The 27744-nt window shown below is 41.6% G+C and overlaps 2 protein-coding genes across 7 annotated transcripts in view; one reads left to right on the top strand and one right to left on the bottom strand.

Moving 5' to 3' along the window:
* LOC125134212 (zinc finger protein 383) overlaps positions 1-2277 on the bottom strand; it is a 43069-nt gene extending 40792 nt beyond the window's left edge. For 2 of the 5 annotated variants that reach the window (XM_047793225.1, XM_047793226.1), the window contains exon 1: positions 2009-2263. Coding sequence is in view for 2 of the 5 variants with exons in the window: in XM_047793227.1 (XP_047649183.1) it covers positions 1115-1141 (27 nt within the window). In the remaining 3 variants the exon portion in view is untranslated. The other 3 variants (XM_047793227.1, XM_047793224.1, XM_047793223.1) reach the window with 3 other exon arrangements.
* Positions 2278-7509: 5232 nt separating this feature from the next.
* On the top strand, positions 7510-27457 carry LOC125134197 (zinc finger protein 585A-like). Of its 2 annotated transcripts, none has more exons than XM_047793182.1 (5): positions 7510-7599; positions 11569-11783; positions 18928-19054; positions 22874-22966; positions 24728-27457. In XM_047793182.1, the coding sequence occupies exons 2-5, from the start codon at positions 11706-11708 to the stop codon at positions 27061-27063; spliced, it is 2634 nt and encodes an 877-aa protein (XP_047649138.1). In that variant the 5' UTR covers positions 7510-7599; positions 11569-11705; the 3' UTR covers positions 27064-27457. The 2 variants fall into 2 exon arrangements, with proteins under 2 accessions (XP_047649138.1, XP_047649139.1); XM_047793183.1 differs by having other exon boundaries at positions 7510-7609.
* The last annotated feature ends 287 nt before the right edge of the window (positions 27458-27744 follow it).

Raw genomic sequence — 27744 nt, 5'->3', positions numbered from 1 at the left:
GCTGAGGCTTTGGTTACAGCTGTGGCATGGGTTCGATTCCTGGCCCTAGAACTTCTGCATGCAGCAGGCGTGGCCAACAAGAATAACAAAAAAGTATGTGAACATATCCTAAGGCAAGAGAGGACCAGTGTCAATATAATTAATACCTTTCTTGTCCCTTACTCACTCTTCCCTTCCCTGCTCCCAACCTCAGGTAGTTGAGAATATCTAGTTCGATGGTGGAGAAGTTCAGGTAAAGGAAAGAGAAGCTATCAGACTATCTCGCTGCAGGAGTTCCCTTGTGACACAGCGGGTTAAGGATATGGTGCTGTCACTGCAGTGGCTCAGGTCACTGCTGTGGCTAGGTTCAATCCCTGGCCTAGAACCTTCCACATGCCATGGTTATAGCCAAAAAACAAAAAACAAAACAAAACAAAAACCTATCTCACTCACTGCAAACTCCTACCTAAAGGAACCAGGAGGTTAAACTTAAAAAAAAAATTTATGGTACTGATTAGTTCAGTGAAATGGACACTGTTTATTATCCAACACTGACTAAAAACTTATCTATGGGCAGGAAATCAACTGGCCTATTGAAAAGTCTGATAGCAGAAGTTATGGGAAAGAATAAGGCAGTTGTTTTGTAGTTGTTTCCTATGGAGTATTGTTTTTCTAATAGATTTAGAGAAAAAAAGTTAAATAATACTTTCCATAGTGCCTTCTCCCTGATTTTACTATGAAGGCTTCCAGTATTTCACTCTTAGACATTAGTTTTTTGTTTTAACTTTTAAATATAGAAATTTCCAAACATACACAAAAGCAGAATTTAAATAGTATAAAAAACTTCCATGTACCCATTAACAGGTTGCAACAATTATCAAGTCACCGTCAAATTGTTTTATCTAGATTCTAATCCACTCATTTTAGGTTAGCTTTATTTTTTAATAGCTTTATTGAGATACACTTCACACCACATAAGTTAATCATTTAAAGCATACAATTCAATGTTTTTTAGTATACCACCACAATACACATATCCTATGGTCCAGCAATTCCACTAGTATGTTTATACCCTAGGAAAGCATGCATATGTGCTCCAGGTTACTTATAAACCGAAAACCAAATCCCAGCGCACCTTGTATTTGGCTTGGTCTACAGCCATTCCTCCTTCTTCCTCTGGGGACCTCTCTGAGAAAAGCAGAGCTGAGGAAGGAGAAAGGAACCGTGAAATGCCAGGTCCTTCTTGTGGCTCAGACTGATCAGATCAGAGGTTACCCTGGACTTACACCTATCACTCAAGGAGAGGAGGTATGTAAAGAAGTCAGAGGAATCTAGGCTGCCCTGAGCATTCCTAGTTTGAGAAAGGGAAAAGTCTGCTGCCTGAGACCAAAATCAGTCCTGACCTCACACACCAACCACAGGAACACACATACACTGTCAGCCTGACACAATTACAAGCACCGTCCGACCCCACACACAGTGCCATGTAGAGTGCTACATGATCACACTCACACATCCTCACAGGCACAGCCAGCCAGCACACTTACTTAGTACTGCTAACATCCATAAAACCACAATCACATACTGCCCTCAGATAACACAGTCATAGCAGCATAATCACAGATTCTCTACAGTTCCGCCCCCCAACACACACAATGACACAAAGTTATCTGAATACATACAACCACAGTCCCACTACGGGGACACGATCACACCTACACATAGAATCGAACACTGTCACAATTACACACCACAATGAGGATATTCAGTTACACCTGCACACAGCGCTCAACGCGCATGGTCAGTCACAATGACACACCCACCACAGGGACGTACAATCACACTCTCATACTGCGCCGCACAGTCACAAAAAGTCACAATCGCACACATGGAATCCGACACTTCCCCCTCCCCCAGCCCAGTCAAATCGTACAGGCCCGATACTCCGGACCCGCCTAGACTGTTTCTTCAGACCCTAAGAGATGCACCTCCGGAACCTGGTCCAGCCCCCAAGACCTAGGCCGCTCACCTTGCCCTTCCCCTTCCCCGGAGGCCGAGGGTCCTGCAGGCGAGTGAAGAGGCGGCCCTATGCCGCCTCGGGGCCTCTGGGAAATGTAGTCCGGACAGATACGCTCGTACAAGATGGCTCCCGGCCCTCAAATTATCCGCCATCGCACAGCCCGGGCCAGGCCACACCCCTTTCCCCCTATCGGAATCGCTTCCTGGAGCCTTGAGATCGAGATACAGTGCCCACACCCTGGAACAAGCTTCTTGCAAGGGCCTGGCCAATCCCGGGGAGACATATGTCCCCTGAGAAACAGAAAAAGATCGCTGGATTCGCGCCGGAAGTTGATTAGAGCCACAAGAGCTTTTGGGAAATGTAGGCTAGAGTCAGAATGGGTGAGGCCCCGGTCCAAGAAGAATATTGCCTTGGCTTTTTGCGCAGAGCTTACCCCACAGTGAAGGAATGGCACCCAAGATCTTCTAGGAGTTGTAGCTCACGCTGAAAATATTCCGGACTGGCTGAATCGCCATTTTTGCCTTACTGTGTGGATTAACATGGTGTGGGACCTGTACTGTTTGGGGAGCCGAAAGCCGGGAGTCTGAGACCCGACGTGCACCAGGGAAACTGAAGGAGAGTGGCTAGGCTGGAATGGGGCTGATGGGGATGGCAGCATCCAGCAGTGTGTTTGTTGGGGATAGCAGTATTGACTCTGGTGATGGCCTCAGTATGTAAGGACATAGATGAAATTGGATGAGTTACCACTCTCTTCATCTGGAAAACAGTGATGCTGCAGGGTGTATGTTCTGCTACCGTCAGTTTTATTTGACTTTTGAAGAAGCAAAAAGCAAACCAATTGGTCTGACACGTAGTTTCAGATTTGTCTTTTTATAAAATCGTATCTCTGTTCTTGTATGGCTGTGGATCTCTACCCGCTGATGCCTTAGGGATCTTGTTTTCTTTCTTCCAAGAAAATGCAGAAGGCTACAAATAAGAGTTTAATTGAGGATCTTAGGTGTTGCAATTCCGGAAACAGATTTGGGTAAAACCGAAAGAGTGTTTCAGAAGAGAAAGAGGGGTTTATAAAGGCAAACTCCACAAAGTTACTAAAGTTGTCTAGAAGGATTGTGATTGACTCTAACTGTAGAAAAGGAAATATTTGTCAGTAAGGGTAGCCTGTCACTGTCATTTTAGGGTAAGGTTCTAATAAGTATCTTGAGTTTTTGGAAGTTGGGATTACACCTGGGCTGAGGCATACATAGGACATACTTTTTCCATGGCCACCCAGCTCTGTTTTAGAGAGCTCTGTTAGCAATACTGGCTCCATTTTTAGTTTCGTTTCACAAATTTCCATCTCTCTTTGTAGCATTTAGCAATTCCTCCTCAGTCTTGGTTTTGACTTCTGACTCTCCCAATTAGTCTCTTTGTAGCATTTAGCAATTTCTCCTCAGTCTTGGTTTTGATCTCTGACTCTCCCAGTTAGGGGGAAATAATTCATTAGTATGGTCAGTGCAACAGCTTACATATAAATTACACCCTTTTCACCTCTTGGAAATAATTAAAAGTCACAAATGGGAAACAAAACAGAAAACTCCAGTTTCTGTGACATTCAGACAAGGAAAAGCCCATGAACTCCAAAAGACACACGAGCATTTCCCAATAGAGTTGAAATTAGGTAAAAGCATGTCAGAGAATGAGGACTGGTAAGCAGACGTGAGAAGTAATGCTTAGGAGCTAGTAAATCCTATTAGAGAAGACTCCAGAAATAGGGGGAAAAATCATTTCAGGAAGAGTAGTTCCTTATTCTAAAATAAACTTTGGAGAGGGAACTGCTGTGAAGCGAATAGAGTCAAGCAGAATAACAGGTAGAACACATGTGCCAAGATCAGGAGTCACGTTTAAGGTAAATTGATCCCGAAAACTAAAATATGTCTCAGTTACCTGGTGGTTTAGCAGGTTAAGAATCCAGCATTGTCACTGCCATTGCTTGGGTCCTACTGTGGCACAGGTTTGACCCTGGCCTTGGAACTTATGCACGCTGCAGGAGAGGCCAAGGGGAAAAAAAAAGAGTAGACTGGTTCATGCTAATAAGAATAAACGGAGGATGGTGATTAAAATATAAAAAGTAGCTAAAAAAGAAAAAAAAGACACCGAAGTGTTGACTGATCCTGACATGAGTGAAAGAGGATGGAGGAATTAGAATAGAATGAGTAGGATTGATGGAGCAGATGGCATGAGAAATCCTTAGAAGAAAAAAGGGCATGGATGCAAGCAATTAGAGACATGGAAGGGGGGAGTTCCCATTGTGGCTCAGCTGGTTAAAAACTTGGCTAATATTCATGAGGAAACAGGTTCAATCCCTGGCCTTGCTCAGTGGGTTAAGGATCAGGCACTGCCTCGAGCTGTGGTGTAGGTCATAGATGCTGCTCAGTTCTGGCATTGCCCAGGCTGTGGTTTAGACCGACAGTTGAGAGAGAGAGAGGGAGAGAGACAGATATGTGGGGGGTTTTTCTTGTGGCTCAGTGGAAGGATCCGGTGTTGTCACTGCTGTGGTTCTGTTGCGAGCATCCAGTCTTTGGCCAGGGGCACTTCCACATGCTGTGGGTATGGCCAAAAAAAAAAAAAATCAATAAAATAAAACTACTGGAATTTTTAAAAAAGATAGGCATGAGGGAAGAAAATAATTATGGAGAAGAGCATAAAATGTGAAATAAAATAGTTTGTTAGGTTTGTTAATACTTCAGATTATGACAGGCCTGAGATTCAAATTCCATTTCTGAAAATTACTATTCTTGGAGTTCCCGTTGTGGCTCAGTAGTAACAAACCTGACTAGTATCCATGAGGATGTGGGTTCAATCCCTGGCCTCATTCAGTGGGTTAATGATCCAGCGTTGCTGTGAGCTGCGATGTAGGTTGCAGACAAGCCCCAGATCCTGTGTTGCTGTTGCTATGGCTGTGGTATAGGCCCAGCGGCTGCAGCTCCAATTCGATCTTTAGCCTGGGTATCTCCATATGCCATGGGTAAGGCCCTAAAAAGAAAAAAAAAAAGGCAAATTACTATTTGTGACCTTGAGCAAATAATTTGTGCTCTGTGCCCAGTATCATCAACAATCTTTTTTTTTTTTTTTTGTCTTTTTGCCTTTTCTAAGGCCACTCCCGCAGCATATGGAGGTTCCCAGGCTAGGGGCCTAATCAGAGCTGTAGCCACCGGCCTATGCCACAGCCACAGCAACTCGGGGTCTGAGCTGCGTCTGCAAACTACACCACAGCTCACTGCAACGCCAGATCCCTAACCCACTGAGGAAGGCCAGGGATCAAACCCCGCAACCTCATGGTTCCCAGTCAGATTCATTAACCACTGAGCCATGATGGGAACTCCTAAAATTGGATTCTTAACCCACTGCACCACAGCAGGAACTCCTCTCAACTAATTCTTTGAGGTCAATATTACCCTGATGCCAAAATCAGACAACAAAAACCAGAGGCAACTATCCTTTATGAAGATAGACACAAAAATCCTCAAAAATTACTAGTAAATGGAATCCAGCAATATATAAAAGAAATAATGCACATAAACACCCAATTAGGATTTATCACAGGAATGCGAGATATATGAAACATGAAAACCAATCAATGAAAACCAAAGTAACACTTCACATTAACAGAATAAAAACAAAAGCCACCTGATCATCTCAACAGATCCAGAAAAGCTGTGGCTCGGATTTTTGATCCCGGCCCAGGAACTTCCTTACGCCGAGAGGCCAAAAAAAAAAAAAGGACAAAAAGTATAAATGGAGATTTTATGAGAAGAAACTTGGCCAATAAACACATAAAAAGATGTTTGATACAACCACGATGAAAAACAGTATGGTTGTACCTTAGAAAACTATACATAGAACTACCATATGACCCAGCAATCCCACACTTGGGCATATATCCCCAAAAAACTTTCCTTGAAAAAGAAACATGCTTCTGCATGTTCATTGCAGCACTATTCACAATAGCCAAGATATGGAAACAACCTAAATGTCCATCGACAGATGATTGGATAAGGAAGAGATGATATATATATACACAATGGAATACTACTCAGCCATAAAAAAAGAACAAAATAATTTGCAGTAACATGGATGGACTCTCATACTGAGTGAAGTAAGTCAGAAAGAGAAAGACAAATACCATATGATATCACTTATATCTGGAATCTAATATATGGCACAAATGAACCTTTCCACAGAAAAGGAAATCATGGACTTGGAGAATAGACTGTGGTTGCCAAGGGGAAAAGGTAGGAGTAGGATGGATTGGGAACTTGGGGTTAATTGATACAAACTATTGCCTTTGGAATGGATAAGCAATGAGATCCTGCTGTGTAGCACTGGGAACTGTATCTAGTCACTTATGATGGAGCATGATAATGTGAGAAAAAAGAACCTATATGTGTATGTGTAACTGGGTCACCATGCTGTAGAGTAGAAAATTGGCAGAACACTGTAAACCAGCTCTAATTTTAAAAAATCATTATATATATATAAAGATATATTTGACTATTTAATAAGGAAAATACAGATTAAAACCGTAATGATGTCATTTTTATACCCAATTGTCAGAAAATTTTAAAAGTACGATTATCGAAAAAAAAATAGTTTTCATTAAATGCTTTTAGTTACAATTGACCATCCTAAAGACTATTACTACTTACTATTATTGCTACCTACTACTGTTTTACTTGAGGTAGTTAAGTCTCCATCCCCCCCACTCCCCACTGGCCCTTCAGAAGGTGATAACCTCTTATGGTATTATCTTTCAGGAGAGGATAGGACTACTCTGACTTCTACCCTATTTTCCCCGGTGCTTTCTCGCGCTAAAGGGTGTACCATCATTTCTGTAGCGGATTTGCTCATTCCGACATTGTTTCCATCTTCCCAGTGGTTTCATCCAGTGGCGGACTCCCACTCTGACCTCTTCACTCCTTGAGCGGTTTCTCCAAAAAGTGCACTGTACCATCCAGAATTTCCCCCTCTTCCCTAGTGGTTTCTCCCAGGACCTGAGAAAACATCTGTCCTCGCTTGGCGATTTTTTTTTTTTTTTTCCTCCCTGACTCCCCGCTTCTCTGGTGGTTTCTCCAAGCAGGTAATTGCTCTCCACACAGTGCTGTATCCTGAGGGGCAATTTAGGTTTTCTAAATATAACATGGAGCCCAGGACCCAATCTCCAATACCTTCTTACTACCTAGACCCAGGCCACACGCTTGCATTCTATGTGTCAACCTAGTTCGACTCTAGGAAAACTGATTGATATGAGGCCAATTCCTCCGCTGTACGGAATGGACACTCGTCCAAGATGGCAACCCGCATGCGGAAGCGCCACTGGATGCCGCCATGATTTCTGCCCAACAGCGCCTCTTAACGGAAACTACGCAACGTCCCTAACAACGTACTTTCGCCGCATTATCTGTTGGCTGAAAACGGCTTCCAAGGTAATTAGAGCATGCGCAATACCCACAGTCCGTAAGGGGCGGTGCTAGAGGTCCGGCTGGTAGCGGAAGTGGCCCTCCGAGGTTTTTTTGACGCTTGTATCAGGAGCATCTTCACGATTTGATTCAGAGAGGACTCAGGTGATTTTTGGTTAGTCTTGACTAGGAATTCTGTGGAGTCAGTGATGGAAGGATTGTCTATGGAGTTAATGATGGTAGTTTTGGGATTCATTGTTGGGGGGTGGGGTCTGTGGCGTCCGTTGATGGGTGTCAGACTGGTCAGTGCTAAGGTTCTAGGCATGATGAGTATCTTTGAGATGAGTGGGATTTGGGGGTCCAGTGATGGGAGACTGTAGTCAGTGATAGAGCCTGTTACGTCATTATGAGGATTTAATGGGGGTCTGTGATGAGCTTGCTTTCTAAATATTCATAAGTTTATGTATAGCATTCTCTTTATTGCTCATATCTCAGTGTTTTTGTTTTTATCTTTTTTTGAATTTCAGGGTTTTTTTTTTTTTAACGCATGAATTAGTTAGAAGGACATTGTCTATTTAAAATAATGCCTCTCGGAGTTCCCGTCGTGCTCAGTGGTTAACGAATCCGACTAGGAACCCTGAGGTTGCGGGTTCGATCCCTGGCCTCGCTCAGTGAGTTAAGGATCCGGCGTTGCCGTGAGCTGTGGTGTAGGTTGCAGACGCGGCTCGGATCCCGTGTTGCTGTGACTCTGGCGTAGACTGGCAGTTACAGCTCCGATTCGACCCCTAGCCTGGGAGCCTCCATATGCCAAGGGAGCGGCCCAAGCAATGGCAAAGAGACAAAAAATAAAATAATGCCTCTGGCTGATGCTAGACTGTAAAAATTGCTTTATGGCCCAGTTCAGGGTCAGTTTACATAAATGTCACATTTATTACATAAAAATAATGTGTATGTTCTTTATTCATTGTACTGTATTGTTTCACGTATATATTGTATTATATAGATTACTGCTTAATTAATTACCGAGAAAGGTAAACTCACACTGAAAAGGTAATTTGTCCACCTGCCTTTGCTTCTACCAGTTTCTTAAATATTTGAAACTATTACTAGGAACAGTTTTGTGTATTTTTAACAGTAGAAATACCTAACTCAAAAGATAGAGCAATTTAAGCTCCCACCAGAAATTTATAAAAGAGCTGATTTTCCCAAATGCTTTCCAGCATTTTTTAAGACTTTTTTACAGTTCTGAGGGAAACTTCTAACTAGTTGCTCTAATGCATTTTCCTTTTAGTAAAGTTGGCATCTTTTTGGTTAATTGCCATCTAAATTTCCTTTTCTGTGAATTGTAATATCCTTTGTCCTTTTTTTCTGGGCTTTTTTTTCTATTTGATTGCTAGATTTAAAAAAAAAATTAGGAATAACCTACCATCGCATACTGAAAGACGTGTATATATGTATATATACACATATACATATATGTATATATAAAATCTTCATTTCTAAAAATTTATTGTTGGCTGAAATTGTGATATATGGAAGTTTTTCAGCCAGGGATCAAAGCTGTGCCACAGCAAGTGACACCAGATCGTCAACCTGCTGCACCATAAGGGAAATCCCATATCCATGTCTGTTCTATTTTTTTTTTTCTTTTTTTAGGGCTGCACCTGTGGCATATGAAAGTTTCCAGGCTAGGGGTTGAATTGGAGCTGCAGCTGCTGTCCTCTGCCACAGTCATAGTGAACACCAGATCTGAGCTGCATCTGTGACCTACAACGCAGCTTGCAGCAGTGCCAGATCCTTAACCCACTGAGTGAGACCAGGGATTGAACCCACATCCTCATGGAGAAGTAGTTGGGTTCCTAACCCACTGAACCACCACGGGAACTCCTTCATTTTTATTTTTAAGATGTAATTATCTTAACATGTAATTGGGAAATACCTAATTGGAAATATTTGCTTTTTCTTTTATAGTTTGAGTTTTCTCTCATGTATAAGATTCCACCTAGTCCACCATAATATCATACAAATGTATATTCTTCAAATTTATTTTAATATTCTGTGAGGTTTTAAAAATACATATACTTGGGGAGTTCCCATTGTGGCGCAGTGGTTAATGAATCCGACTAGGAACCATGAGGTTGCAGGTTCGATCCCTGCCCTTGCTCAGTGGGTTAACGATCCGGCATTGCCGTGAGCTGTGGTGTAGGTTGCAGACACGGCTTGGATCCCGCGTTGCTGTGGCTGTGGCGTAGGCTGGCGGCTACAGCTCCGATTCAACCCCTAGCCTGGGAACCTCCATATGCCGCGGGAGCGGCCCAAGAAATGGCAAAAAGACAAAAAAAAAATGCATATACTTAAAATGTTTTTTCCTGTTGGAATTCAGTCTAATGTATATTGTGTGATGGGGATTTAGTTTATTTTCTTCCAAGTGGGTTGCCAGTCATGTCAGTACAGTTTATACAATGAATGTCTTGTGTACTCTCAGTTGAAGATCACTTTTGTCATATATGTAAATTAGTATTGTCTGGTCTGTTGTCTTACTTGCTTTGATTATATTTTTGTATTAAGTTTTAATATCTAATAGTGCATGATAATTGCTGATATTTATTGCATGCTTCTTGTATGGAGGTATTGAGTCCTTTGCAAGCATCATCTCATTTAATATTCATAACTCTGTGAGGTAGGCAATCTCATTCTCATTTTTGAAACTAAAGCTAAAATAACTTCTTCATTTTCTCATAACCAAAAAAGAAGCATAGCTATAATTCACATCTTCAGTAATGTTACTCCATCTTTTTCCCATATTTTACCGTGATAATAACCTGTCACAAATTTTGTTAAACTTTATGTTCTCCACAACGCTGGCTCTCAAAATGTGGTTCCTGGAACAGCAACATTAGCATTGCCTGGGTACTGGTTAGAAACACACATTCTTGGGAGTTCCCATTGTGGCTTAGCAGTAATGAACCCAACTAGTAACCATGAGTATGAAGGTTCGATCCCTGGCCTCACTCAGTGGGTAAAGTATCCAGCATTGCCGTGTAGGCTGGCAGCTGCAGCTCTGATTCGACCCCTAGCCTGGAAACTTGCATATGCCGCACGTGCGGCCCTGAGAAGAAAAAAAGAAATGCACATTCTTGGGCCTAGCTATGATCTGAATGTTTATTCCCCCCAAATTCGTGTGTTGAAATACTAATTTCCAAATGTATGGTATTAGAAGGCGAGGCTTTGGGGAAATGATTAGGTCATGAAAGTAGAGCCCTCATGAATGTGATTAGTACTCTTAAAAAAGAGATCTTGTTGGAGTTCCCATCGTGGCACAGTGGTTAATAAATCCGACTAGGAACCATGAGGTTGCAGGTTTGATCCCTGGCCTTGCTTAGTGGGTTAAGGATCCGGCGTTGCCATGAGCTGCGGTGTAGGTTGCAGACGCGGCTCGGATCTCAGATCTGGTGTTGCTGTGGCTCTGGTGTAGGCCACTGGCTACAGCTCTGATTCGACCCCTAGCCTGGGAACCTCCATATGCCATGGGTGCTGCCCTAAAAAGACAAAAGACAGAAAAAAAAAAAAAAAAAAAGAGAGATCTCACAGGGAGTTCCCTTGTGGCACAGTGGGTTAAGGATCTGGCACTGGCACTGTAGTGGCTCGGATTGCTGCTATAGTGTAGGTTCAATCCCTGGCCCAGAAACTTCCATGTGCTGCAGGTGTGGCCAACCCCCCCCCCCAAAAAAAAAAACCCAACAACAAAACAGATTCCACGGAGCTCCCTAGCCCCCTTCAGCATGTGGAGACAGCTGGAAGGTGCTGACTATAAACCAGGAAGAGGGCCTTCACCAAAACGTGATCATGCTGGCAGCTTGATCTTGGACTTCTCAGCTTCCAGAACTGTGAGCAATGTATTTCTATTGCTTATAAGTTACCCAATCTATGGTATTTTGTTAGAGCAGCCTGAATACACTAAAACAGGCCCTACCCTAGGATTTCTAACTGTATTTTAATAAGCTCTCCAGGTGATTCGAATGCATAGTCAAATTTGAGAGCCACTGGTCTGTGGTGCTAGCTCAGGAAGCTACACCTTGGAGTTCCCTGGAAATGTTTATGTGATGACTGACCATGTGGACATTGTCTTTCCAGGTTCTTTGTGTCTCTGGGGAACCCCTGAGCCAGATCTTCCTTCAGACTCCAGCTCACCTCTCCCCCTCAGCTTTGTTTGAGTTCGTAGATGTCCACCAAACTTTAGGCTCCTGAGAGAATAAAGGTTGAGACCCAGCATGACCATGCCAGCTATTTGGACCTTTTCCCAGAAATGCCTGGGCCTGGCTTCAGAGGAACACGGAAGCTCACGTGAGGTAAGGACGAGGAGTCCAAGGGGGTGGGAATTAATTCTGGGAGTAGATAAACTCTGATCTGTCGCCAGAGCCTCAGGGCAGAGGCAGATTGGGCCAGGGGAAGCTGCCAGACTTTCCACTGCCCCGAAACATCTTGATCTTTCTGCCAAGAGTGAGCAATGCACATGTAATGTCTCCACATCTGGAGGCCAGTGCTATGACAGTGGAGAGATAGGATGTCAGGGAAAACTGTCCTTTATTTTGATCTAATGCTGTATTGATCTTTCGGCCGAGGATGAAATTCTTGGTTGGAAATCACGTACATGCGAGACTTTGAAAGTATTTTTCTATTTCTTCCTAAACTGCTTCCCCCCACACAAATATTTTCTCTGCTCTCTTTCTGAAGTGTGGTTATACATACTGTTTCCTTTGTATTTGCTACTTTTCAGAGAGGATTATTTTTCTGACTTTAAGTTATATTTTTTTACATGTATGGCTTTATCAAGGGATAAGCTTGAATAAACTTCTTTCGTCACCCCCCCCCAAAAAAAGGATAGCTTTCAAGCGTCATAATTTTTTTTTTGTCTTTTTTGTTGTTGTTGTTGCTATTTCTTGGGCCGCTCCCGCGGCATATGGAGGTTCCCAGGCTAGGGGTTGAATCGGAGCTGTAGCCACCGGCCTACGCCAGATCCTACAGCAACGCGGGATCCGAGCCACGTCTGCAACCTACACCACAGCTCACGGCAACACCGGATCGTTAACCCACTGAGCAAGGGCAGGGACCGAACCCGCAACCTCATGGTTCCTAGTCGGATTCGTTAACCACTGCGCCACGACGGGAACTCCTCAAGCATCATAATTTTAGATGCTAAAAACCACAAATATCTTTAATACTTTCTCTATCCTGTCTTTCCTTCATGTTCATGCCCTCACCTGAATTCAGTGACCTGCTGTCTGTGTACACCTCCTGAATCTTCATCTCCATTCAACTCCCTATCCACCTACCTAGTGTCCATCCTTGAATGTGTCTTATCACCTAAATCTCAATACATACAAAATTGATTATTTCTTGTCTTCTTCCTGCAGCCTCCTCCTCTCATCCTTAAATTCATCTGTGACAACATAATCTATAGCAACACAAAACTGATAACCGAAGTTATTTGAGTCCCCCTTTCTCACCTTCACACTCAGTATCAATTTTACCTCCTTAATAATTAATATCATTCTCTTCTTTAGCCTTCCTACAGCTTTACTTTAGATAAGAAATTTGTATTCTTTCATCTGAATTGTGCAGTTTCTCATGATTGATTTTTCTGTCTTGCCCATTTCAAAATACTCTATTTTGAGACTAATCTTCCTTCGGTTTTTTTTTTGTTTTTTTTTTGGTATTTTTAGAGCCGCACCTGTGGCATATGGAGGTTCCCAGACTGGGGGTTGAATCAGAGCTATAGCAGCTGGCCTACACCACAGCCACAGCAATGCAGGATCTGAGCTGCCTCTGCAGCATACACCACAGCTTGTGGCAATGCCGGATCCTTAACCCACTGAGCAAGGCCAGGGATGGAACCTGCATCCTCATGGATACTAGTCAGATTCATTTCCACTAAGCCACGGCAGGAACTTCCTTTTCAACATATTTTTTAAACTTTTTCTTTATTTTGAAATGATTATAAATTCAAAGGGTATTGCAAAATATATTATACAGTTCTCCCACAAATTCCAGTTTATTGTGGTACATGATTTTTTTGTTCTCTTTTTAGGGCCACAGTTACAGCATATGGAAGTTCCCAGGCTAGGGCTCGAATCCGAGCTGCAGCTGCTGACCTATACCATAGCCACAGCAATGCCAGATCCGAATCACTTCTGTGACCTAAGCCTTAGCTCGAAGCAACGCTGTATCCTTAACCCACTGAGCAAGGCCAGGGATCAAAGCACATCCTCATGGATACTAGTCAGGTTCGTTTTCATTGAGCCACAATGGGACCTCCATTGTGGTACATGATTCTTTTTATTCATCATTGGATCCAGTTTGCCAATACTTTTTTTTTTAACTTTTCTTTTTTGGCCTCCCCGCAACACGTGGAGTTGCTGGGCGAGGGATCAGATCGCAGCCACAGTTTTGATCTTCATCATTGCTGTGGCATCACCCAATCCTTTAACCCGCTGTGCTGAGCCAGGGAGTGAACCTGCACCCTGGTGCTGTAGAGACACTGCCAATCCCATGGGAACTCCCAATTTGCCAATATTTTGTTTAGGATGTTTACATCTAAGTTCATGAGAAATATTGGTCTTTAGTTTTCTTTTTGGTACTTTTGTACTGTTTTGGTATCGGGGTGGTAATACTGGCCCCACAAAATTAATTGAGAAGTGTTTCCTCCTCTTATTTTCTGAATGAGATTGTGTGAAAATGAGACTAACTCTAGGCATGGAGATTTCTTTGGCAGGAGCTTTTAAATTATTAATTTAATAGTTATGAAATTATCATCTATTTCACAATGTTGAGTTTTGGTAGTTTGTGGTTTTTGAGGAATTGGCCCATTTCTTCTAAGTTGTTGACTATTAGCATAGAGTTTTTTATTCACTTATTTTTCTTTTAATGGCTGCCAGATCTGTAACAATACTCCTGTTTCATTCCTGACATTGGTAATTTGTTATCTTCTTTCTATCCTGTCAGTCTCATTTACTACTAGGTCAGTCAGCAGGATTTATCAATTTTGTTGATTTTTTTTTCAAAGTAACTACATTGTTTTTATTGATTTTTCTGTTTTTTTTTAAATTTCATTTTCTTTTTTTTTAAGATTCTTTTTCTTTTTTCAAATTTTATTTTATTTTATTTTTTTGTCTTTTTGCTATTTCTTTGGGCCGCTCTCTCAGCATATGGAGGTTCCCAGACTAGGGGTCGAATCGGAGCTGTAGACACCGGCCTACGCCAGAGCCACAGCAATGCGGGATCCAAGCCACGTCTGCAACCTACACCACAGCTCACGGCAACGCCGGATTGTTAACCCACTGAGCAAGGGCAGGGACTGAACCCGTAACCTCATGGTTCCTAGTCGGATTCGTTAACCACTGCACCATGACGGGAACGCCTTAATTTCGTTTTCAATTTCACTGATACCTATTCTATTACTTTTTTCTTTCCACTTGCTCTGGATTTATTTTGCTTTTCTTTCCCTAGTTTAATGAAGTAGGAATTTAGATTATTGATTTGAGAACTTTTCCATTTCCTTGTTTTTAATCATAATTGACATACTGCACATAAGTTTCAGATATGCAACATAATTTGATATTTTTATATGTCAGTGATATCAATGATATTTGATATATAGCAATGTGAAATGCTCATCACAATAAATTTAGTTAACATCAATCACCACATATAGTTAAAAATTTTTTTTGTGTTGAGAACCTTCAGAAATTAGCAACTTTCAAATGTACATACAATACAGTATTCACTGTAGTTACCATGCTGTACACTACATCCCCATGACTTACTTTTTATACCTGGAAGTTTGTACTTTTGACCACCTTCACCCACATTGCCCACCACCCACTCCCCACTTCTGGCAGCCACCAATCTGTTCTCTGTATCTGTGACTTAGGTTTTTTTATTTTTTACATTCCACATAAGATCGAGATCATACAGTATGTGTGGTATAGTGAAATTAATTACTACATCATGTCAGGAGACACTTAATACCTGACAATCTTTTTGTGATGTTAAAATTGATCGGTGGATGCAGATGTTGTTAGCTGATTCACCCATTTAAAAAATTCTCAAGGAGTTCCCATCGTGGTGCAGAGGAAACGAATCCGACTAGGAACCATGAGGTTGTGGGTTCAATCCCTGGCCTCTCTCAGTGGGTTAAGGATCCGGCATTGCCGTGAGCTGTGGTATAGGCTGGCAGCTGTAGCTCCGATTAGACCCCTAGCCTGGGAACCTCCTTATGCCACAGGTGTGGCCCTAAAAAGACAAAAAATGAATAAGTAAAAAATAAAAAATTCTCAGGACTTCCCTGGTGGTCTATTCATGCTTTCACCACTGTGGCCTGGCTTCAGTCCCTGGTCTGGGAACTGAGATCTCTCATCAAGCTGCTGCACACTGTGGTCCCCCCAAAAAAATCCTCTTTAGCTTTTCACATGAAACAGTTGAGCAACCCTTAATGATTATTGTCTGAATCCATTTTTTCATTAGGAGTTATAAAATGATGTTATTCTAATTCTGTCCTAACTTCTTCATTTATTAGCTAGAAATCATTTTGTAAGGATTTTTTTTCTCATTATTCATTTGCTTATTCTGCAATACAGTTCTTTTTTTTTTTTTTTTTGCCTTTTCTAGGGCTACACCTGAAGCATATGGAGGTTCCCAGGCTAGGGGTTGAATCGGAGCTGTGGCCGCCGGCCTACACCAGAGCCACAGCAGTGCGGGATCCAAGCTGCATCTGCGACCTATACCACAGCTCTAGGCAATGCCCGTTCCTTAACCCACTGAGTGAGGCCAGGGATCAAACCCGCAACCTCATGGTTCCTAATCAGATTTGTTAACCACTGAGCCACAATTGGAACTCCCTGTGATACAGTTCTTATAGGAAAAATTTTTTAATGTAAATCTGATTATCTTTACCTTCACTTAAAGTGAAAAATTTGTACTTGTTCTGTGAACAAACTGTTTTTCACTTAACCACCTTCCTGGCATGTCATGCAGCCTTCTCTCCATTTACAGAGTTATTTGCTTTTCTCCAAATTCATGTATTTTCCTATATCCACGCCTTTGCTCTTGTCTTTTCTGGAAAATGACCTCCTACACCCAGTCTGTATTACACTTCTCATCTTCCAACTTAAATTCCTCAACTAATTTAAATTTGCACACCTATGTAGAATATACTTTTTCCCTTTGGGGGACCTCAGTGTGTTCCACATAGAGATTTACTTTTTGACACCTTAGTGAACTTATGTCTTTCTTTTCTTTTAAAACATAGGTCTTGTTTATTTTCCAAGTCTTTTTTTTTTGTCTTTTTGTCCTTTTTTAGGGCCATACTCGTGGCATATGGAGGTTCCCATGCTAGGGGTCTAATTGGAACTGTAGCTGCCAGCCTACACCACAGCTACAGCAACACCAGATCTGAGCCTTGTCTGTGACCTATACCACAGCTCACAACAACCCTGGATCCTTAACCCACTGAGTGAGGCCAGGAAACAAACCCGCAACCTCATCATTCCTAGTTGGATTCATTTCCACTGCGCCATGACGGGAACTCCTATTTTCTAAGTCTTTTATGTTGTCAGAAAATTAGAAGCATAAATAATTCCTTGTTGTGTTCCCAGGACTAGCATAATGGCTGGTCCTATATTGCTCAGAAACCATCACAGGTCTAGTTGCTAGAAGACTACAGAGAGCTTATTTCAGTCTTCAGGTTTGAAAAATGAATAATTGGAATTCCCTCTGTGGCACAGTGGGTTAATGATCCTGCTTGTCTCTGTGGAGATCCTCGGCCTGGCACAGTGGTTAAGGATCTGGAGTTGCTGCAGCTATAGTTTAGGGTCTGATTTAATCCATGGCCCAGGAATTTCCATGAGGCTCGGGTGTGGCTGAAAAAGAAAAGCAAAAAAAGGATAGTTAACTGACGATAGTATAGAATAATAGCAGAAATTCTTTCTTGGGTTTCTTTCTTCCATTAAATATTATGTAAAACTTGATATTTAATATATACTCTATATGAAATACCATTTTTTTTAAAGTTCCTGGATTACACAGGTATGCATTTGTAAAAACTTCAGATGGTACACTGAGGATTTGTGCATTTCATTGTATGTAAAGCTAACCTTAAAAAGGGGGGGGGGGTGGAGTTCTCATCGTGGCTCAGTGGTCAACGAACCCGACTAGTATCCATGAGGATGCGGGTTCCGTCCTTGGCCCTGCTCATTGGGTTAAGGATCTGGCATTGCTGTGATGTATGGTGTAGGTTGCAGACACGGCTTGGATGCCGCATTGCTGTGGCCGTAGGTCGGTAGCTACATCTCTGATTTGACCCCTAGCCTGGGAACCTCCATATGCCATGGGTTTGACCCTAAAAGGACAAAAGACAAAAAAAGTGAGGGGGTGAAAAAAATATACTCTGATCAATGATTAGCATTTTGAAGTATGTAGGAGTCAAGTGTACTGGCATCTGTGGTCCACTTTGAAATGCACAAAGAAGTGAGATGGGTTGGTGCATGGATAAAAGGATGGGTAGAAGTTACCTTGTGGTGCAAGGGGTTAAGGATCCAACATTATCACTTCAGGAGTTTAGGCCACTGCTGCAGTGTGGATTTGATCACTGGCCTGGGAACTTCTGCGTGCCATTGGGCATGGCCAAAAAAAAAAAAAAAAAGATGGATAAATGTGTGATAAAACAAGTAGAGTGAAATGTTAGTGATAGATTCACTATTACTAACGTTTCAGTAGTGGATATATAGGTTTTTGCTATATAATTCTTTCACATTTTCTTATGTTTGTAAAATGTCATAGTTAAATGTTAGGGCATAGGGGATGAGTTTTTGAGTAGGTAGGAGCTGCCACTGTGGTTCGTTGTTTCAAGGACCCAAGGTAGTCTCTGTGAGGATACAGGTTCTATCCCTGGCCTCAGTGGGTTCAGGATCCAGTGTTGTTGGCCAAGCTGTGGCATAGGTCACAGATGTGGCTCAGATCCAGTGTTGCTATGGCTGTGGCGTAGGCCAGCAGCCGCAGCTCCAAATCAACCCCTGGCCTGCAGCTTCCATATGCTGCCGGTGTGGCCATAAAAAGAAAAAATAAAAAAAAGAGGGGATGGAGTTCCTGCCGTGGCACAGCAGAAACAAATCTGATTAGGAACCATGAGGTTGAAGGTTTGATCCCTGGCCTCAGTCAATGGGTTAAATATCCGGCGTTGCCATGAGCTATGATGTAGGTCGCAGACGCAGCTCGGATCCTGCGTTTCTGCAGCTGTGGTATAGGCTGGCAGCTGTAGCTCTGATTCAACCCCTAGCCTGGAAGCCTCCATATGCCGTGGGTGTGGACTTAAAAAGCACACACAAAAAAGAAAGAGGAGGTAAATTTACAACAAAATCCAAGTACCATATTCCTAAATGTAGTCCCTCCAATTCCCAAAGCTAACTATTCATACTGAACAGAAATGTACCCTTACAGGGATCAGTATCCTTCAGGGATGTGGCTGTAGATTTCAGCAGAGAAGAGTGGCAGCAACTAGACCTTGATCAGAAAAACTTGTACCGGGATGTGATGCTGGAGACCTATAGCCACCTGCTCTCAGTAGGTAAGCAGTCACCTGGCTGTCTGGGAAAAGACCCTACTGAGAGTGTTTTCATTCTCAGTTGCTGAATGCTGTGAGACATCTGACTTATATAATGGTTTTGTCCTTAATTTGTCTAGGATTCTTTATCCCGTTTGGGCACTCCACATATTACGGTTGACCTTTGAACAACACAGGGGTTAGGGGCATGGATGCCCTGCACAGTTGAAAATCCACATGTAACTTTTTTTTTTTTTTTTGTCTTTTGTTGTTGTTATTGTTGTTGTTGTTGTTGCTATTTCTTGGGCCGCTCCCGCGGCATATGGAGGCTCCCAGGCTAGGGGTTGAATCGGAGCTGTAGCCACCGGCCTACGCCAGAGCCACAGCAACTCGGGATCCGAGCCGTGTCTGCAACCTACACCACAGCTCACGGCAACGCCGGATCGTTAACCCACTGAGCAAGGGCAGGGACCGAACCCTCAACCTCATGGTTCCTAGTCGGATTCGTTAACCACTGCGCCACGACGGGAACTCCCACATGTAACTTTTGACCTCCCAACACTTACTGCTAATAGCCTACTGTTGACTGAAAACCTTATCAATAACATCAATATTTGATTAACATTTTGTATATGTTTCACATAACTGTATTCTTACAATGAAGGAAGCTAGGGAAAAACTGTTATTGAGAAAATCTAAAAAAGAGAAAATACATTAACAGTACAGCAGTACTATGCTGTATTTATTGACACCATAAATTTTTTTTTTTTTTTTTTTGCTTATTAAGACCACACCTATGGCATATAGAAGTTCCCAGGCTAGGGGTCGAATTGGAGCTGCAGCTGCCTGCCTGCACCACAGTCACAGCCACTCCAGATCCAAGCTGCATCTGCAACCTATAGCACAGCTCACAGCAACACCAGATCCTTAACCCACTGAGCAAGGCCAGGGATCTAATCTGCTTCCTCATGAATACTAGTTGAGTTCTTAACCTACTGAGCCACAATGCGAACTCCTCACACCCTAGATTTATGTCATCTGTTTGCAAGGTGAATCATCTGTCTGTCAGTACCTAAATCAATATTGTCTTAAATGATATAAAACACTGTAGATGGTATATGTATTACAGCACTAGGCGTCGCAAATGAAAATATAATATGAAAAAGGAATTCATGGAGTTCCTGTAGTGGCACAGCGGTAGCATCCATGGTAGTATCCATGAGGATTCGGGTTCGATCCTTGGCCTTGGTGTTGCTGTCAGCTGTGTTGTAGGTCACAGATGTGGCTCAGATCTGGTGTTGCTGTGGCGTAGGCTGGCAGCTACAGCTCCAATTTGACCCCTAGCCTGGGAACTTCCATATGCCGCGGGTGTGGCCCTAAAAAGCTAAAAAAATAAAAATAAGAAATTCATATTTATTACAGGTATCATGAATAATTCATGTATTGATAATGAAGAAGCAGCAATATTATTGCTTTATGGTAGCCTAATGTAATTGATAAGATGACTTATAGGTAGCCTAGCCTATACACTAATGAATGAAGTGTTATAAAATTTTTATGGCATACAGTATTATAGTCATATTCATAATGCAGTATTGGAAACATGCTATGGCTGTGGTGAAGGCCAGCAGCAGCAGCCATGATTCATCCCCCAGCCTGGGAACTTCCATGGGCTACACACACACACACACACACACACACACTTGCAACTTAAAGGCAGTCCCTCACTGGCAAGGTATTTCCTGACTTCAGGGACAAAGCATCAATGGAATCAATGCAGAAAAAAGGTTCTTGTTGTCCAGGCTTTCTTGTTTATAACCAAAAGGCTAGCATATTTGGCACTTATCTTTTCCCTTCAAGGTTTGGGGGTTAGCAGCTTTATAGATAAGGGCAGTCCTGATCATAAACCCAACTGCATTTGCCAAAACAGTGGAGCTGGTTAGGATTTAAGTTCTTGTCTTAATTCCTGGTGCCCATTTAGGCAGATATCCTTTCTCCTAAATGATTTTCTTTAATGGCATCTAGGAACTCATATGCTGTCTTTTGGTCAGGAGAAGCTTTTTCTCCGGCTATCTTGACTTTCTTTTAAGCCAAACCTCTTTCTGAAATTATCAATACATCCTTTACTGGCATTAAATTCTCTAGCTTTATGCCACAATAGTTTTTAAAAATTTAGATGAAAATTCTTTAGCTTAAGAACCTCCCCCTTCCTTTTGTTTTAAATTATCATATCATGCTCATGGAATGGATTTACAATGAGATCCTGCTGTGTAGCACTGAAAACTATGTCTAGATACTTAAAACACAGCATGACAATGGGAGAAAAAATTATGTATACATGTATGTGTAACTGGGTCCCCATGCTGTACAGTGGGAAAAAAAGTGTGTTGAGGGAAATAACAATAAAAAATAAATTAAAAAATAAGTAAATAAAAATAAATTATCATATCATAACTTCATTTTTCTCAAATCATATTAGCATCTATAGGTGTGCTTTTACAGCAATCCTGCATCCACATAAAGACTACATTTTGTTTGTTTTTGGCCACACCCAGACCAGGGAGCAAACCTATGCCACAGCTGCGGCAACACTGGATCCTTAACCTAATGCACACTGGGGGACTTGCTACATTTTTTTTTTTTTTTTGCTATTTCTTTGGGCTGCTCCCGCGGCATATGGAGGTTCCCAGGCTAGGGGTCGAATCGGAGCTGTAGCCGCCGGCCTACGCCAGAGCCACAGCAACTCGGGATCCGAGCCGAGTCTGCAACCTACACCACAGCTCACGGCAACGCCGGATCATTAACCCACTGAGCAAGGGTAGGGACCGAACCCTCAACCTCATGGTTCCTAGTCGGATTCGTTAACCACTGCGCCACGACGGGAACTCCACTTGCTACATTTTTAATACGAGATTTTTAAAAAATGTTTTTCAAAAAGTGCAGGGTTTTCGTGCCTGCTGGTATAGCTACAGTGATGCTTCATGAATTTCTTTTTCTTTTTTTTACAATGGTCCTTATGCTAGATTCATTTATCTTGAAATGGCTGGCAGCTACAGCTGCAGCCCTTAGTCTATGACACATATCAAGAAATTCAGCTTTTTCCTGTAATCTCATGACTTTTTTCTGTTCTTGGGAGCATTTCCAGCATCACTACTTGCACTTAGTATGGGTTCCCTGATGTTATTCAAGATTTATGGTGTTGCATGAAAAATATGTGAGAACCCAGAGCAATTACATTTTACTGCTGTAGAGCGGACTACTCAGGAGGTGATGATTAGGGCATTTTGAGTGGATGCTCACAGCACTTGAGCTCACTGAAATAGTAACAAAAGTTGGCTACAAAATTATTAAAATAGTACAATATGTACTACAGTTAATTTTTTGCAGTTATGATTTAATTCTGCATCTTTACATTTGCTTACATTTCTCTCAACTGTGAATGGTGCTATAGAGCCTGTAAGCTTTTGTGTGTGTGTAAGTTTTGATAAATTTTAACTTTTTATAATGGATTTGTGAATCTATTATGGTTAGCAAATGATAAAACTGACTAGTACCTACATGTATTTTATGCATTTATGACATACTTAAATTTTTTTTTTGATATTTCTAGGCAATGCAGTTTGAGTTTTTTCAAATTGTCACAGATCTCAAAAAGATTTTCCAATATTTCCAATAAAATCCATGTTTAAGTGGTTCCATGCAGTGGAGTTAACTATACTCTGTTCTCTGAGATACACTGTTATTTTCCTGAAGAACAGAGCCTCACTGAACAACAAGACTCGATTGATGGGGCTCTGAAACACAATTAGCTGAACTCAGACTTTTATCATTTCTCATGAACAGGGTATCAAGTTCCTGATCCAGAGGTTCTCGTGTTGGAACAAGGAAAGGATCCATGGGCACTGCAGGGTGAGAGCCCACATCAGAGCTGTCTAGGTGAGTGAGTGGGGCCTAGACTGATGGGAAGCTGGAGTAAATCTCAGGTTTCTTGAGAAAGACTGGCATCTTTGAAATGCTGGAAAGTTCTGATTTGTTTTGTTTGAGGACCTTTGACATTAGCCTCTCAAGTAACTAAATGCCTTTGTCATATCTAAGTTTCTTTTTCTTTGGTGTTTTGGAGTCTGGATCACATGTCAATCTGCCTCATTACATATTTTTTTTTTCTTGGTTATGTTCCTTTTCTCTGTCATTCTTTTTTTTTTCCCCTGCCTTCCCCATCATCCAAGATTCATTCCTTAAGTATTCATTTATTCATGGATCTGCTCTCCTTTAAAGTTACTATATGTCACACACTCCCACTCCTGATAGTCCTCTTTGATTTCTTTCTTTCTCATTATGAGATGCTTTAGAACTCCAGTCATGCTCTCTTCCTATTTTCTCTATAGTTACTGACAAGATTTCTCATTTCCCATTTCCCATTCCCCATGCCGTTCGTCCAATTGATAACTTAGGGGTCACTGTTGCTTTACCTTTAGGAGTACGTTTCTGACTTTTCCTTCCAGTGTTGCTTTAGATTTGACACTGACTACAGCTCTCTGCCTGGTTGGCTGATTTCTGTAATTGCTCTGTTTATGTAATTGATGTGATGAGGTTTGAGTTTAATCATGTCTTCATTCAGGACACCCTATCATCAGTATGAGTAAGGATCCTCTTTTCTCCTTTTTCCTTCTTTTCCCCATACTCATCTTACTTCCCATCATGGGCAATTTTTTTTTTCTTTTTAGGGCCACACCCAAGACATATGGAGGTTCCCAGGCTAGGGGTTGAATCAGAACTGTAGCTGCTGGCCTACACCATAGCCACAGCAACGTCAGGTACAAGCCAATTCTGTGATATACACCACAGCCCATGGCAACGCCAGATCCTTAACCCACTGAGCGAGGCCAGGGATCAAACCTGAGTCCTCATGGATGCTAGTCAGATTTGTTTACACTGAGCCATGACGGGAACTCCCATTGGCAGTTGTTTTATATGATAAAAACGTATTTTAAAATTCATACGTGTTCTTTTAAAATTTATAGTGACTTTAGGAGCTCCCATCGTGGCGCAGTGGTTAACGAATCTGACTAGGAACCATGAGGTTTCGGGTTCAATCCCTGGCCTTGCTCAGTGGGTCAAGGATCTGGCATTGCCGTGAGCTGTGGTGTGGATCACAGACACGGCTCAGATCCCACGTTGCTGTGGCTCTGGCGTAGGCCAGTGGCTACAGCTCCGATTGGACCCCTAGCCTGGGAACCTCCATATGCTGCTGGAGCAGCTCAAGAAAAGGCAAAAAGACAAATAAATAAATAAAATTTATAGTGACTTTAGAGGTGTATTATTAGTTTATATAAATGTTATTGTGCTGTGTATCTTGTTCTTTCCAATTTCTGCATGCACTGCATTATGTTCATAAAATTTCTTTTCTAAATAAATTGAATTGTATCCCAGAATGTTTCCTGTCACGACTATCACTAATCTTTCTCAACCAATGATTCACTCTCACCCTTTTCTCTGTATTCAACCTGGATGAGCCATATGACTCTCCCCTCTTGCCTCTGCTAGCTGCTCTTTGAGCCTAAAATCATCTTCTCATTCTCCTTTGAGAAGGAGTGTTTGGGCTTCAAACCTCACAGAAGAGAATTTCTGAAAAAGCTTTTTTCTACATTGAGAGGGAAGGTGATACTACGAGTCACATTTTTTTGTATTTTATTCTAGAAGAATTGTGGCAGATCGGTGACCAGATAGAGAGCTATCAGCAAAAAGAAAACAAATATTTAAGAGATGTTGCTTTCATCAAAAAAATATTGACTATCAAGAGGGATTATGACTGTAAGGACATTAAAAAAATAATTCAAGTGAGCCAGAACATTCCTTCTCCAAAGAAACCCCATCATTGTGACTTATTTGGAAATGCTTTGAAGCATAATTTAGATTTACACAGTCATAACAGGAACAGTGGATCAAAGAACATTAATAAGATTACTGAATATGGTAAAATTTCTTCCTATACTGAACATGAGTATACTCCAACAAGAGAGAAATTTTGGGACCATAATCAATGTGGAGAAACCCTCAGCTATAAACAAGCACCCTCTCAACATCAGAAGATTTATACTGGGGAGAAATCTTATGAGTGTGCTGAATTTGGAAATATCTTCACCCAGAAGTCACAACTCAAGGTACATTTGAAGGTTCATACAGGAGAAAAACTCTATGTATGTATTGACTGTGGGAAGGCATTTTTACAGAAACCGGAATTCATTACGCATCAGAGAACCCATACTAGAGAGAAGCCCTATAAATGCAGTGAATGTGGGAAAGCCTTTTTCCAAGTATCTTCTCTTTTCCGGCATCAGAGAATTCATACCGGAGAAAAACTTTATGAATGCAGTGAATGTGGGAAAGGCTTCTCTTATAACTCAGATCTTAGTATACATCAGAAAATTCATACTGGAGAGAGACACCATGAATGCAGTGATTGTGGCAAAGCATTCACGCAAAAGTCCACACTCAAGATGCATCAGAAAATTCACACAGGTGAAAGATCCTACATATGTATTGACTGTGGACAGGCCTTCATCCAGAAGACGCACTTGATTGCACACCGAAGAATTCATACTGGAGAAAAACCATATGAATGCAGTAACTGTGGGAAGTCTTTCATTTCCAAGTCACAACTGCAGGTCCATCAACGAACTCACACAAGAATGAAAGCCTTTCTAGATAATGAATATGGGACAGTTTTCACCAATAATTCCAATCTCAATACACATAGGAAAGTTCAAATTAGGGAGAAATCTTCTATATGTACTGAATGTGGTAAAGCCTTTACCTACAGATCAGAGTTGATTATACATCAGAGAATTCACACTGGAGAAAAACCTTATGAATGCAGTGATTGTGGAAAAGCCTTCACTCAGAAGTCAGCACTCACAGTGCATCAGAGAATTCATACAGGAGAAAAATCATATGTATGCATGAAATGTGGTTTAGCCTTCATCCAGAAGGCACACTTGATTGCCCATCAAATAATTCATACAGGAGAGAAACCTTATAACTGTGGTCACTGTGGGAAATCCTTTACTTCTAAGTCACAACTCCATGTGCATAAACGAATTCACACGGGAGAGAAACCCTATATGTGCACTAAATGTGGGAAAGCATTCACCAACAGGTCAAATCTCATTACACATCAGAAGACTCATACAGGAGAAAAATCCTACATGTGTCCTAAATGTGGCAAGGCCTTCACACAAAGGTCAGACTTGATTACACATCAGAGAATTCATACAGGGGAGAAACCTTATGAATGCAGTACCTGCGGAAAAGCCTTCACCCAGAAGTCACACCTCAACATACACCAGAAAATTCACACTGGAGAGAGACAGTATGAATGTCATGAATGTGGGAAAGCCTTCAACCAGAAATCAATACTCATTGTGCATCAGAAAATTCATACGGGAGAAAAACCTTATGTATGCACTGAGTGTGGAAGAGCCTTCATCAGAAAGTCAAACTTTATTACTCATCAGAGAATTCATACTGGGGAAAAACCTTATAAATGCAGTGATTGTGGGAAATCCTTCACCTCTAAATCTCAGCTCCTTGTGCATCAACCAATTCACACAGGAGAAAAACCATATGTGTGTGCTGTGTGTGGTAAAGCCTTTAGTGGCAGGTCAAATCTCAGTAAACACCAGAAAACTCATACTGGAGAAAAGCCCTACATCTGTTCTGAATGTGGGAAGACCTTCAGACAAAAGTCAGAGCTGATTATACATCATAGGATTCATACTGGAGAGAAACCTTATGAATGCAGTGACTGTGGCAAATCTTTCACTAAGAAATCACAGCTCCAAGTGCATCAAAGAATTCACACAGGAGAGAAGCCTTATGTATGTGCTGAGTGTGGAAAGGCCTTCACTGACAGATCAAATTTGAATAAACACCAGACAACACACACTGGAGACAAACCCTATAAGTGTGTAGTCTGTGGGAAAGGCTTCGTTCAGAAATCAGTGCTCAGTGTGCATCAGAGTATTCACATTTGAGAGAACAGTATGAGAAAACCTTAGTAAGATCAGATCTGATTTTACATTTGTTGAATCCATGCAGCAGAAAAATATATAATATATTAAGTAGAAATGCTGCATCAGAATGTCACACGTATACAGAAGAGGACCCCCATAAGGGCCAAACAAGGGGATCCCTTCTCATATTGTCACCAGTCTTAGTAAACCTTGGGGCACACATACTGAGAAGAAACTTTGCCAATGTGATACATTAAAAGAAACCACCTCATGAAAAATATAATGGAACACTGTCACCAAATTCTGTGTAGAAAATATTACATGAAGTCATGTTAATGATAATTCTGTTTACTATGGGATAGGTAAAGTGCCAACAAGTTGAATGGTAGAAGAGTGTAATGTAAACAATGATGATAAACCCTAATAAGTTCTGTGAAATGTTTGTTGCAGATCACATTGTCTAATAGGATTTTTGGTGTCATTCTTCTGTTGAATCCAATGTGGTCTTACATATCCAATCCCCAGTTGCTTATTTTTATCAAGAAAGGGATGCCACAATAAAAAAGTTATTTATGTATACCTGTATAAACCTCAGAGTGTATGTTGACTCACCCATTATCCTCCAGCACCAATAGAGTGACTTCAGCTCTATTATAATACATTGTCTTCTGACTCATAATTGTATTATGTCTGCCTGTTAGT

The sequence above is a fragment of the Phacochoerus africanus genome, chromosome 8 (assembly GCF_016906955.1).
Source record: "Phacochoerus africanus isolate WHEZ1 chromosome 8, ROS_Pafr_v1, whole genome shotgun sequence".
Lineage (NCBI taxonomy): Eukaryota > Metazoa > Chordata > Mammalia > Artiodactyla > Suidae > Phacochoerus > Phacochoerus africanus.
This window is presented reverse-complemented; position numbering and strand designations above follow the sequence as displayed.